The sequence below is a fragment of the Micropterus dolomieu genome, linkage group LG11, assembly GCF_021292245.1.
Source record: "Micropterus dolomieu isolate WLL.071019.BEF.003 ecotype Adirondacks linkage group LG11, ASM2129224v1, whole genome shotgun sequence".
Classification (NCBI taxonomy): domain Eukaryota; kingdom Metazoa; phylum Chordata; class Actinopteri; order Centrarchiformes; family Centrarchidae; genus Micropterus; species Micropterus dolomieu.
Window position 1 is genome coordinate 23,869,295 of NC_060160.1, and position 13,703 is coordinate 23,882,997.

Genomic DNA, 13,703 nt, shown 5'->3' on the forward strand with positions numbered 1-13,703 from the left:
ACAGAATCCACGTTGCTTGAAGTCCAGTGTAAAGTTTCCACAGTCAGTGATGGTTTTGGGTGCCATGTCATCTGCTGGTGTTGGTCCACTGTGTTTTCTGAGGTCCAAGGTCAACGCAGCCGTCTACCAGGAAGTTTTAGAGCACTTCATGCTTCCAGCTGCTGACCAACTTTATGGAGATGCAGATTTCATTTTCCAACAGGACTTGGCACCTGCACACAGTGCCAAAGCTACCAGTACCTGGTTTAAGGACCATGGTATCCCTGTTCTTAATTGGCCAGCAAACTCGCCTGACCTTAACGCTATAGAAAATCTATGGGGTATTGTGAAGAGGAAGATGCGATACGCCAGACCCAACAATGCAGAAGAGCTGAAGGCCACTATCAGATCAACCTGGGCTCTCATAACACCTGAGCAGTGCCACAGACTGATCGACTCCATGCCACGCTGCATTCCTGCAGTAATTCAGGCAAAAGGAGCCCCAACTAAGTATTGAGTGCTGTACATGCTCATACTTCATGTTCATACTTTTCAGTTGGCCAACATTTCTAAAAATCCTTTTTTTGTATTGGTCTTAAGTAATATTCTAATTTTCGGAGATACTGAATTTGGGATTTTCATTAGTTGTCAGTTTTAATCATCATGTCTGTGTGTAATGAATGAATATAATATCCAAGTTTCACTTTTTGAATGGAATTACAGAAATAAATCAACTTTTTGATGATATTCTAATTATATGACCAGCACCTGTAAATCACTCTGACTAACAGCATCGATGAAACTCCTAAAATGTAGATGGAAATGAGGTCGATCAGAACTGACACGCTTAGTTCATCTGTGACATTTGTAATTAAAAACCACAATTTCCCTTGATTGAAGCACGAGCTAACAGCGCTCCCATCTGAACAGCTGGTTTGGTGAATAAATCAGAGATGAGATGAGGGTTGGAAACCAGGTGAACTGCTGCAAACTCAGCTGCTCATTATCGGGCCATAGGGGGGCCTCTGTTGATTTCAGTAAGCAGACCCAGGCTTGCCTTCATTCATTAAACTTTGTATTTATAGAGAAGTCCAGTCGATAGAGATAGATCAGGTGTCTGTCCAGTCTGAGGGGCTGAAATGGAGCTAAAGGCAGATGGTGAGACGAAATAAGACTGTGCCCAGACAGCAGAGGGGTTAACAAGGTTTTGGAGTGATGATCTGACTTCGGGGTCCTCAATGCTCTCCTTTTTCTCCACAAATTATTTGAAGATTTATTTCACCTTGTGCCTTTGAGCACTGCAGATTTGCATCATAAATCTGTTGATACTTACAGTATCTATCCTTTGGTGGTTTTCTGCAGAAGTGGCACAGAATTAAAAGTATATAAATATACAAGGAAAAAATATGCTGCTTTTGGGAAAATGAAAACAACATTTTTAAATGGGCAACAACTACACCGCACACAGTGTCTTGTCAAGCCTGGGCAGTTTAAGACTGCAGTTGCCCATTTCCTCTTACAGGGGGCATGCATGACTACAGTTTAGCTTACAGAAACACAACCCCTTTAGAAACTACCAGAGCAGAGGCTGCATCTTTTCAAATGATTATTTTAAATCTGGATTTAATAAATGAGTAAATCTAAACTTCTCTCTAAACTCTCTGTCCTTCATTCATAGCCAAAGAACACTGAGCACAGAGGAGTTGAGGCCACGCCTGTACAGTTCAGATGAATGAGGTCACATTTAGAGCTCCTTCAGCTCATCCCAGACACCCTTGGTTCATCAAATAAGTCTGGTGACGCTGGCTGTTCCGTCAGCCTCGCAGTGCCCTTTGGGTAACTGAATCCACCGGGGGAAAATATTGAGGAAACCCGAGCTTCGCCCACAGACCTGGAAGGACAATGTGCCTACAGTATTACCAGATGTGGTGTCTCTGCCTGCCTTGGGAAGTGGGGGCCAGTGGGGGTCTTTTTTTGGAAAGTATCAGATAAGCTCTCCCCCTGCCCCCCCCTTACTCCATTCCCAAATCCAGCCAGATCGTGTTTTGCCGACAGGTCTGTGAGGGGGGAGAAACCGGAGCTCCACGGTGAGATTACTTTACAGTTTATACAAGTAGTGGCATAGGTTTCCTCTCAAGGCCACGACACACAATATCCATCACTCTCACTGCCTTAAAAGAAAAAAAAAAGTCTGGTTTATGAGAAAAACTTTGAAAGCTGCAAGAACTGCTCATCTGTCACCCTGTGTATTAAAAAGATGTGGTACAATGACCACAAACGAGCTGCAAGAAAAGACAGGGGAGACAATCCACTGTTTAGCAGTCTTCACGCCCGACTCAAACTGCACTCAGTTTAACACATTTTGAGTTATAAACATCAGACAATGAACAGATTTTAATGAGTGAAAAGGAAATGATTTACAGCCTTTATCGCATTTTCCTAAGGGTCTTTCTGTGTTGAAAACTGCAGCAATATATTTATGTTTTTTTCATCCTAAGGAGCTAAACCTGGTTGTTTTAAAAAGGCCACTCCACCAACACATGAAGTTCAGCTTACTCATCATGAAGAGTACTAGTCAGCCTGTGAAAACAGTCGTATAATGGTCTTTGTGGCTCTGCAAGAAGTTTTTAAATAGTATTTGAACTGTTTCGGTTTTGACAAATTTTTAATAATCTGTCTCTTGCGAGTCCGCTAACGTAATGGAAGTGCAACGCTAAATTCTATCTCACAACTACATAGCTCTAATCAGAGTGAAGTCTTAATTTCCATACTAGTTACAGGCCCCATCCACACTTTGTTTAAAAAACTATCTAGTGGCCGTTCATGTACACTGGGCATACCGTGGCGGTGTAAACATAAAGCAGATGGTCTATTCTGTAGTTTGGCGAAAGAATAAAGTAAAGCAGACAAAGAACCACACCAGATTTTATTTTGCATGGACCAACGAGCTGGGACTGTTACTGAATGTAAAACGAAAGTTAAAAGCGGCTGTGGCAGCAGAAAACAGCCTGGGATTTGTCATAAAGTAAATACGGCGACATACACAGTGCAAGTGTAGGCTATAAGTGTGATTTGCACAGTACAAAATATTTTAAGAAAAAAACCATGTCAAAAAACTCTGTCAGTAGCATTGTGTTTCTACTTTGCATGGCTTACGAGACCCAATCAGAGAGCCAAACATGAGCGTCTGTGTCATCGTTTCTTAAGTCCTCCGGATTTTCTAAACGAAAAACGGGGTCTGCAGCGTTTTCAAACTTCTCCGTTATAGCCATTAGTCTGGACGGGAGGTGCAAACGCAGTAGTGTGGATGGGGCCACAGTGTGCATCTCTCCAATGCTTCACTTTAACTGAATGCACCAGTAATGGAGATCACTCTAACTTCTTTCCCTAGGTATTTATCCCATTGATGCGATAGGTGCCATTAGCGCTTGGTTGTTGAAACAGGTGACATGCCGTGTGTTCTAAAACCAGCCACTGGTGACTAGACAAGCTGAATCGCAGGCAAGTTACCAGTCAGCTTGCGTCGAGCTGAGATGGGCGAGATTACACCGGTGTCTCATCTTGAATCTTTGGTTTGAACTGACCTTAACACTGGGACTTCTTATTCATGTTGGCTTAAAAGTTGCTCACGACAGTATTTTAGGCACAGTTTGCCAAATATGAGAACTACTTTTTAAAAAGGTCCTAATTTCCAAGATTTTAATTTAATTTCTTGATATGAAATCACCTCTACATATTGTTTTCTTTCATCTACAGGAAAGAAAGAAGTGAACAGGATTTGGGTAACCCATCATCCTACCTGTTTAAAAACTTTTGTTAAAACAAATCCCATTCCTGCTACTTGAGTTTGCAGTGATCCAATTCTAATTTCTCTCCTGTCCATAAACCAGTGAAGAACAGCTTCACAAAAACACAGCTGAATATGAGCACCAGTGCATACTGTGGTTTACCCTCAGTTCATTTTGTTTTGCTAACCTTTTCAAACATGAGTAACTGCTGGCTATCAGATGTCTGTCTCGTTAGTACCCTTAACCACTTTGGGGACGTTTCCTGTGGCTGCTTCAGATTACATTCACACTCCCTATAAACAGCATTGCAGATTTATTAACAGTTTCAAGCACTGCTGTGTGGTAATTCTGTGCCATCAGAGTTTGAATGGCATAGTTGTCACCGTGACACTGAGCCACACTACAAAGAACAGATGCTGCAAAACTCAACCGATACCAACTTGTTTGGCATGATTGCACAATTAAACTTAACTTATCATTAGGTCAAGTCATCTGTAGATCTTTCATTCTCAAGTGTATTTTTCATCTTCCAGGGAAACAACAGTTTCAGTTCCATTACTGTAATTTGTAGCTTAGCCACAGAGTGACAATTATCTCTCATAGTCCTGTTGTAGTGACAAATCCTAATTGGCACTGTAAAGGAAATGCCACACCTTACGACTTATCTTTAATTTATTAAGAAAATCTTGGGTCCTTATAACCTCTGCAATGTTTCCAATACACAAAGCACCATGGACACCACTTACATCATATCTTGGAAGGGCGTCTCTTGGTTGCACAGAACAGAGACCCAGACTGTGTGTGCTGAATAAGAAGCGGCAGGGAAGGCGATAAGGGCTGGTCCAGCTGATGGGGGGGCGGGGGACTGTTATTTTGATCCACTCAGGCAACCGCATTCTGACAGAGCAGCGTGGTGACAGCATCTGTCAGCGAGGGGTTACCAGGCTACGTAGCAGATATGATCTGTGGTGCACTTACAAGACCACCACCACACACCCGTCCAAAATTGAAAACTCAATAAGAAGGATTCCCATGGTGTACATGTCTATGGTGTCTCGTGACCACATTTGCGACCATACATATCAGCCCGAAGGCAATCAAATTTAAGAAATTGTGTGTATCTGGGTCCTGGTATGATATTCACCATGACTGAACAGAAAAACAAAGGAGGGCCACCTTAAAACATTCCAGGTACCAAAACACCCAAAGCAAGGACCTCACAGTCCCACCTACGCCACTGGTACCCACACTTTCTGACTTGTCAACTAGCCAAGCGACATCTACACGAGTTGAGACCCCTAAACACAGGTTGCAGACAGCTTAACCCAAGACTGATGTTGATGGTTTGTAGAGACCTAAAGAGGTAAAACTCACCAGTTTTTCACAAGAATAACCACCACCAACTGTCGATCGGCGAAATAACATGAATTCGGCAGGTGTGTATCAGAGGGCCCACGTGTGTGCACAATGCAACCAAACCTGGCACCCACATGTAAAAGCAATGCTCCATAGGGCTACTAGTGGTCAAAAACACCACAGGGTATCTTTAAAGTTGTTCACATTGTTTAAAGAAATATGTAGATTTAGGAGTTATTGTTTCTGTAGGTTGTCTTACAAAAACCTGTGTCAATCTTATCCACATCTGTCTGTTGCTAGCTATGAAGGAAAATGTCGTCCTATTGAACTCTGATTTGTCAGTTGTTTCCCTAACTGGCGAAACAGCCATTAATAGGCGAGCTCATCCACGCTTGTTGATAATTCCATTGGTCAATTTTTTGTCTAGCCGGGAGAAACAAGCGCCAAGTGTGGCAACACCAGACCTATTTGAGTTACTGAACCCATCTGATATGTGAGTGGCAATACAGAGCTCTTGAACCAGGCTAATCTTGTTGATCATCCCCTTTGGGGCCACTGACCCCCAAGTTGGTAATCACTGGGATACACTGAATGAAAAGGGATCTCTCTCAAGTGCAGTCTAAAAACATCACATTGATGCACAGTCAGCACCAGTGATTCCGACTAAATAAAAACATGAGGATATTGCAGATTACTACATATTGTTGTTGGATGAATAGGACTCCATGATCAGTGGGAACTCTGCAATATATATATACTTACTGCAAGCGTGAGATGTTGAGTTTGGATGTGGTAGAGAGAGAAAAGATGTAGGAATGAAGACTGACGCTGATACGTGGAGCTGTAAGGACCGCTGGGAGCTCATATTATTAAGACAGCGGTGTTTCTCATTAATATCACTGATGTCAGGTCAGATATTTCACATAGCTACAGTTTGTTACTGACAGACAGGGTACCTTGGTGTTATTTAGTTGGGCAAGTCCGGTACAAGCATTCGCTAACAGGAAGTCGCCGCTCAGGACAGCCATCTTATTCCCAAACTGCATGTCCTTCAGCGGGCCATCTGAAACTGTCCACTCCTTCAGATTGACGATCCCACGATGAACCAGGAACGCTGTGTGGATCAACTCAGTGATTTCTGCCAAGTTCCGCTGGCTATGAAACAGAAAGAAAAAAAAAAAGAATACAAGGTTGTTTTTTTTTGTCAACAGCTTTTAAGAGAGGCGTTCCAGAGGCTTGACAGTTAGAGAGCTTTTTGACAGAAACCTTTTTATTGTCTTTATGCTGCTGAAATATGCAGGTTTCAGTCACAGCGTCACGTACAGATGTGCTGAACACAAAGAAATCAATCAAAACAAAGGATTTGTGGGTTTTATTTCATCCTTCTAGCAAAAGGGAAAAACAAATATTTATAAAAGTACAATATTCAGATTGTGGAGTCTCATTTGCAATTTGACTTAAACATACAACACCGCTCCAAACAACAACTGTTGTGATCATCACAGTTCATTCAACTGCTATCTGAAATGTACTGACTAGACAGCTTTAAAAAAGAAATTACTGTGTATCTTAAAATGATAACTACAATTTGGTTTAAAAACCTTCCAAGTCATCGAAGTCAAGGGCATAAACCAGCGTATACTATGTCAGACATCCTGCTGCACAGCATGTCAAGGGCTGCGTTAAAAAAAGAAATTAAACTTATCATTAGCAAATAACAGCCATTCTTGATTATGTGAGAAAAGACATAAAAGTGGTCTTTGAATAGAGCCTTTCAGAGCAGACTTAGGGAGGTTATAATCAAATGTTGATTCAGCCATTGGTGGTGGATAATTAGGCCCCTCTCCATATGGAAGGAGCTCGCCACGCTGTGACAGGAGGGATCCATCCAGACAGGGTTGGGTGCGCTGATAGCCACTTATGACCTTCTTTCAGCCGCTGTGAGAACCTGATGAGCCAGTCGTCTGCCTTGCGCTCCAACCCCTTCCTATACACACTCACACATGCATGTGTCTTGTAGCCAGGTAATTGCCGTGTTCGACGTCGGCGTGAAAAAGATGTGATTAAAATTCAATAATGTCATCTATTTTGCCTCTCAATCACACCCATTGTCTGGTTGGTTTCTCTGCTCGGTGACGCAGAGCAACAACACAGTCGTCCCGAATGAGTGTTAATAAGTTCAGGGTTTAAATAAGAGCAAATTAAGAAATTGACAGTCGCGTGTTCTCAAGGTGCCTTGGAGTGATGGCTACGGCTCGACAGGTTTCAAGAGGAGAACTCATTGTTACAAGAGAAAGATGATGAAGAGCTGTGGCTGATTTCAGCTCACAAAAAATATCATTCTTAAATTTATTTTGAGCAAAAAAACAAAAAAAACAACCCTGAATAAATTATTTGTGATGAACCTGTCATCTGCTCATGCTTTTGGATTCACATCAATAGTAAATTGTCACTATCCATCAAGGTGGAAAACTACTGTTTTGAAAAGTTACACAGCAGCATTAATCAGCCATTGTATCATCTTATAAATGTCTGACCACACGTCATAAATGTTTGATTGTGGCTCTGCATAGTTGTCAAAAATGCCAAAGCTACAGAGTTGTTACAGTAATATGAGTAGTAAATCCAGTAGTTGATGCATTCTTGAACTGTAGTTCGTGTTCTTCGTTTCAGTTGTTACTGAAAAATGTGCTCACCCAAAAATACAAAATGAAACGTGGCAAGAACATGTTGAACACGATAAGTACAGCCAAAGACTAGTGGGCTCCTCAGGCTTCATCTAAGAAACTCAGAGTTGTTGTGCATATTAAGCAATCAGAAGCTGACTGTGGTGATTATTAGTCCAAATTAAATATTCTACAATGAAATATAGACCTAGTTATCTATTGCAAATTAAATATTACAAAATATGAATTAAAGAGTGCTCCTTATATTTAGTATGGCACTCGTAACACTGTTGGACCTGCAATGGACAGATGGATCAAAACTGACGCAGTCAGAACCTGGCACCTACATTAGCCACACTATAAATCGGCCACCAAAAGCATTGTTGTATATTTGCACGTATTATGCTTGTAGCAGCTTAGATATTTTTCATTTTCAAGCTTGTATTCTTTCACCCCTGACTGACTCAAGTGACATCACTTGAGGAAATGTATCTGACTTTATCCAGCTTCCCCTCCAGACACAATATGAACTTTAATGTGTAAAATCAGTGGAGTTCCTCTTTATGAACATTTACACAAAGTCCTCTCCTCGGTATCAATTGTTCTAAAAATGATTATTTTTAAAGAGACGAAAGGAATACAGTCCTATGTTGTGATAGAGTTCATTTTCTCCAAATAACTACTGAGAAACTGTTTACTGTTTCACATGACAGATCAAGGTACTTCATCACACATCAAAAATCAATTTCCATAAATTCCTCACCATTGATATGCAAGATTACTCAAAATGGCCTGAAACACCCACAGATATTAAAGGGATTTCTGTGGTGGCATAAATAGCCTGGCAATATCTCTGACAATTGTCTTGCAGCATTTATACATATATCATCATATCACCAAACCCTTATTCATAGGGTAAGCGAGAGGTCAGAATTGTATTGCTTTGGCTTCACTGGGCACTTTCAGTGTCCCATGATGGTCAGCATGTGTAAGAAACCCACCCTGACAGGAATGAAGTAATATGAGGAAACACAAGTGTTGAACAATAGCACAAAGTACTGGCCTCCAAAAACCCAAATCAGTCGAACCCCAGTGCATCCACATCCCAAAGCTGTGCCTCCAATCTAGCACTCCTGATCAGCAGCAGTGGAGCTTGGGGAGGAAAAAGGGGGACAAGGGGGCCGGTGTATAAATAGCTTTGGTGCCCAGTTGCATAGCAACCGATGCCATCTTGCCGAGGTGTAACGCCCCTCACCACGCCCCTTGTCCTGACTGTTCTGTTCCATTTTCCTCCCTCCGCAGTCTGCCTCGCCATCAAATACAGCCTTGCAGATCTGAGTGCATCCCTGTGTGTGATTTAAAGAGGTGGCCTGTCCATCAGACAGGCTGCGTGATGTGTTCAATGGCATGGCTTTCATTTGTCACAAGAAATTAAAAGGTGTAGTGGGCACAAGTTGGACTATCTGTGAGTCTGTCTATCTATCTATCTGTCGATCTATCTATCTATCTTGGTGGTGCTTTGGTGAATCATCAGTGTCAGGCAGCAGAGTGGGAAATGTTTTACAAATGCTGCCTGTCAGGAGGGAGGAGACCATCCCCCGGAGGTTTCAATCACCCTCCCAAACCCGTCCCACCCCGACTCCCTCCATCCTTCCATCAGAGGTGCTAATGAGCCCAGGAGAGGTGGGGGAATTGCTTAGGGGAGAGAGAGCAAGATAGTGCAAATGAGGTGATCAAGTCATGCTGTGTGTGTTTGGGTTTGGACTATCCATCACACATGAGTGAGGGAATGCTGCATGTTGGATTCCGTGATCCAGTGACACTGTGACACGAGTGCCATGTTGTGACATTAGGAGAGTGTGTAGTCGTCCTGTAGTGAGACACAACCTGCTGAAAAAGGCTCAGCCTCACAGCCTGAAAAGGACTGGACTCAAGCGCTTCCATGACGCCTGGGTTATTCCAATTACTTCTAATATTGGGATGTTTCTGCACAGACACGGCTCCACTACACATATGTGCCTTGTGCCAGCTTGCAGTAAGAAAGAAGCCTTTCAGGCACTCAGCGTACAGCCACGCCAAACACAGCAGTCACTTCTGGAAACCACTTGGCACACACCCACATCCCTGTTGTGAGGTAGTCATGTGTGTGTGAAAGCCAGAGAGGACCTTGGGGTGCTACCTGAAGCATTTTCATAGCAGTGCATTAATACCAAATTCAACTCTTTAAATATGAATAAATAAATCAATATACATGTTTGTAACATCAACTGCATAAAGCAATTTTCTAATATATGCTATATCAGGACTAACGAGCCGCTCCGTAAGGCTGTCATGCTTCCTGTTAAAAACTCTAAACCGATGTCTAAAGCTGAGAGTTAAAATTTCTTTTTGATATTTAAAAGTTGTGGTGAAGTAAATGTAATAATTAGCTGGCGAGTGGTGTCAAAATAGCAAAACAAGCACAGATAATTAATAGCAAATAATGGAAAATGTTTTGCTGCCAAGAGAAATTGTTGTGTATATTAGTTAATCGTGTTAGCATACACATTTGCTAATGTGCAAACTAGCACTTAACACAAAAGTACAACTGAGGCTGATGGGAATGTCATTTGATTTTCTCTTCACAAAAGGCATTCAACCCTGAATGACTTTATTGTTCTGTCTCTGTAGTTATGTGTAAAGCGTCCTTGGGTCCCGTGAAAGGTGCTATAAAAATATAAGTAAAATATAAGTTATTAATATCATCATTATTATTATTAAAGTCCATCCAATAGTTGTTGAGATACTTCAGCAAAAAAATGTCAACCTCATGGTGGCACTAGAGGAAAATCCAGGGGATGAGCAAAGTCATTGGGGCTTATTTTATCTGCCATAGCATGAATGTCTGTGTAAAATTTCATGTCAATCTATCCAGTAAGTATTTCTGTCTGAACCAAAATGGTGGACCGACCTACCTGTCCATTGAGTCATGCCACTAGCATGGCTAAAAACTTATATTCATATATTCATATACATATTCTTTATTCATACAGCCCCAGTATGGATAATTCTGTCAGGTTGATGTATTTCTAGCACAGAGGGATGATCTCAACATCCAAACTGCTGTGTGGATGTTGAGATGGTCACGTGCCATGTAAGGTCATTTAGAAATTTAAATTTAAGTTTAAACAAAAATGGCTTTTAAGCATTTTTCTCTCTAATTCATCTCCTTATTATTACACAGCAACAAGGGAGTTTTTTAAAAGTTTTTTTTCCAATTAGTAACAATCTAAAAAAAAACAAAACCAAAGAAAATAAAAGTCTTCTGGACGTGCAACTGTGGCTGTACTGCCCCCTCATTCCATCATATTTGCAAGGTGATGTAGTGCTTCATTTACAGGAATTGATATGGACGATAACCACAGAGGACAAGATAGAATTACCTGACACACGGATTTTATTTCACTATTTATCCTTCAGCAGCCATGTAACACAGACCAAAGTGGCATCGCCTTTCTCGCTCTGCTTGCCATGCACATTTATGGCTCTACAATGCAATTTTACACATGTTTACTGCCCATTGTTTTCTCCCAAGCAGCACATACATGATAATGGAAATATGTGGAGGCCAGAAAGATTATCTGCTAGTGTGGGGTTACAGATAATAATAGCTGTGGATTTGGGGGAATAAAGTGTGGTGAGTTGGAGAAGAGATGTGTGATGCGTTTTAATTTTGATGGAAACTAGCTATTTAACATTTTAAAAAATCCTTCAAGGGCATAATGTCTTTTTATACAATGTTATGCCAATGAGCTCCCTAGTTACCACAAATGTAATAGCAAGTGATTACATTTTTCACAGATAGCCACGCTTTAGGGAATTTCCTGCATAGGGGGAAGATTCACCATTGCATCCTGCTGTTGTTGATACTTGCACCATCTAGAGCTGCTCAAAAACACACTCAGGAACTGTAACAGATGTCAGGAAGTGTGAGAAACATAAACCAAAAACAAAGCCAGAAGAACAGCTTACTGGATGCTTTAAATCACATTTGATGGATCCTATTAGTAATGGGCAAAGCTGCAGTGCATACACAGCCTTTAGTCCCTAACTTGCCATCTTATGACTCAAAACCAATGTAAAATAACGCAAACAGCTTTCCTGAACACCCAACCCTGGTATCAGTAACTTCAGGTAATTTACCTGGGGTAGATGCCGCTGACCATGTCCTGAGCCAGGAGGTCAGAGGCTGCGTGGCTCGGCCCGGCGGCTTTCGACAGAAGTAGTACGATCAGTCCCCTCATCTGAAGGTTGTTCCTGCTGTCGTAAACAAACCCCCTGTGAAGAAACACCATCAGTAGATTAAAATACAAATAGACAAACACCAGAAGCTTGTGATTAATCCATTTGCATACTTTAAGTAATAAGGATACGTGTTCAAATAGCTCTGTTTTCTTTGTAGTCCTTGATAATAAAAGCATACACGCTATAGTATACGGAACTAATTGAAAAGTTCGTCACAGTGTCACCATTTACAAAGTGCCACAATACATTAAACAATCCTTACATGTTACTTCCAAAGAAAGCTTCCTTTGTCCTCCTTTGTGCTGAAAAGCAGCCTTACTGAGTTTAAGCAAAATCCAATAAGGAGTTCCTCAGAGTACTGGAAAAGATATTTTAAACTGGGAACTACGTTGGTGAGAGCGGTGAGCCAACCGACAGCGGGTGGCAAAACCAAAACAATGAGTTAAAGGATGCTGAAAGGCTACATAGAGCTGATTAGGCACGTGATAATTCGCAGCGAGTCACCATGACCGATCCCATTCACATTACAATTAAGTCATTCTTAATAAAAGAATATTGATATTATACAAGGAATTTAAAAGATGTTATAGAGTATACCAGTGGTAACTTAGTCCTGCATATTTGACTATTACAACCTGATGCCATGATGCAAATTTGTACCATAAAATGTTCTTCAACTTTATTTATCGTGCATGGTATAAAAAAAAAAAACAGGAATATAATTGACCAGTTTTGCTGCAGGAGTGTATTTTTCTTTTGGCCTGGTGGAGGGAGATACTCCCGCCCACCCAGCCAACAACCTTCTGATACATTCTCACACACACACACACACACACACACACACACACACACACAGCCCAGTGGTCGCTGCCTGCGTGGTGGGCAGATTAAATATCTTTTTACTCTCTCTGGGGAGCGGTTAGACAGAGCACCTCTAATCCTGTCCCTATGGGAGCCCCTTGTGCCATGAATCACGCTCTCGTTAGGGGCTCCGAGGCAGACAAGCAGCCACGCCCCCCTCCGCTCGATGCCCAGACACCGGCTTCACCAACCCACCTCCACCCCCACCCTCTCTGACCCACCCCTGCACCACAGGGGGAGGTGGAGGAACCAGAGACAGAGAGTGGATGTGAGAGATAAAGCATGAAGAGAGGGAGGGGACAGAGAGAGATGGAGGGAATAGAGGCCAGGCAGAAGCGAGAAGAGATGACAGAAGATATGCATTAGTGATTCACAGTGTTGTGGTACTGAAATGAGGGGGGGGGTGAATACTCATACCCTGAAGCTTTGTTCCTTCCCAAAAAAACATAAAACACCTCATGCTGCTTTAAAAAAAAATAAGAATGTAAATACATCTGACACTGTGTATGGCTGTCTTTCATCACAGCTCATGAGATTTATTTATATTCACTCAAAAATCTTTACTCAGTTGGAAAATAGGGATTAGCCTGGCACAGTGATGAACGCAGGAACAACAACGGCTAGAGAGCAAAAATTATGAAGCCACTCTCCTCTTGGGGAGTCCGCGTGTGCCAACGGCCTGAGGGTGGCAGATGATTAATATTTATGTCACTATCCACACCAGCATACATCAATCAATCACAACCGCCCTCCTGCAAAGGGGTGGGGC

At 41.9% G+C, this 13,703-nt stretch overlaps 1 protein-coding gene across 1 annotated transcript in view; it reads right to left on the minus strand.

Annotated features, from left to right (window-relative positions):
• The window catches only part of pdss2 (prenyl (decaprenyl) diphosphate synthase, subunit 2), a 31,396-nt gene that overhangs the window by 12,589 nt on the left and 5,104 nt on the right, over nt 1–13,703 (minus strand). Inside the window, exons 2-3 of the mRNA XM_046063486.1 lie at nt 11,972–12,106; nt 6,080–6,278 (exon numbers count right to left, since the gene is read on the minus strand). Of these exons, the coding sequence (XP_045919442.1) occupies nt 6,080–6,278; nt 11,972–12,106 (334 nt within the window). The remainder of the gene's footprint in view (nt 1–6,079; nt 6,279–11,971; nt 12,107–13,703) is intronic.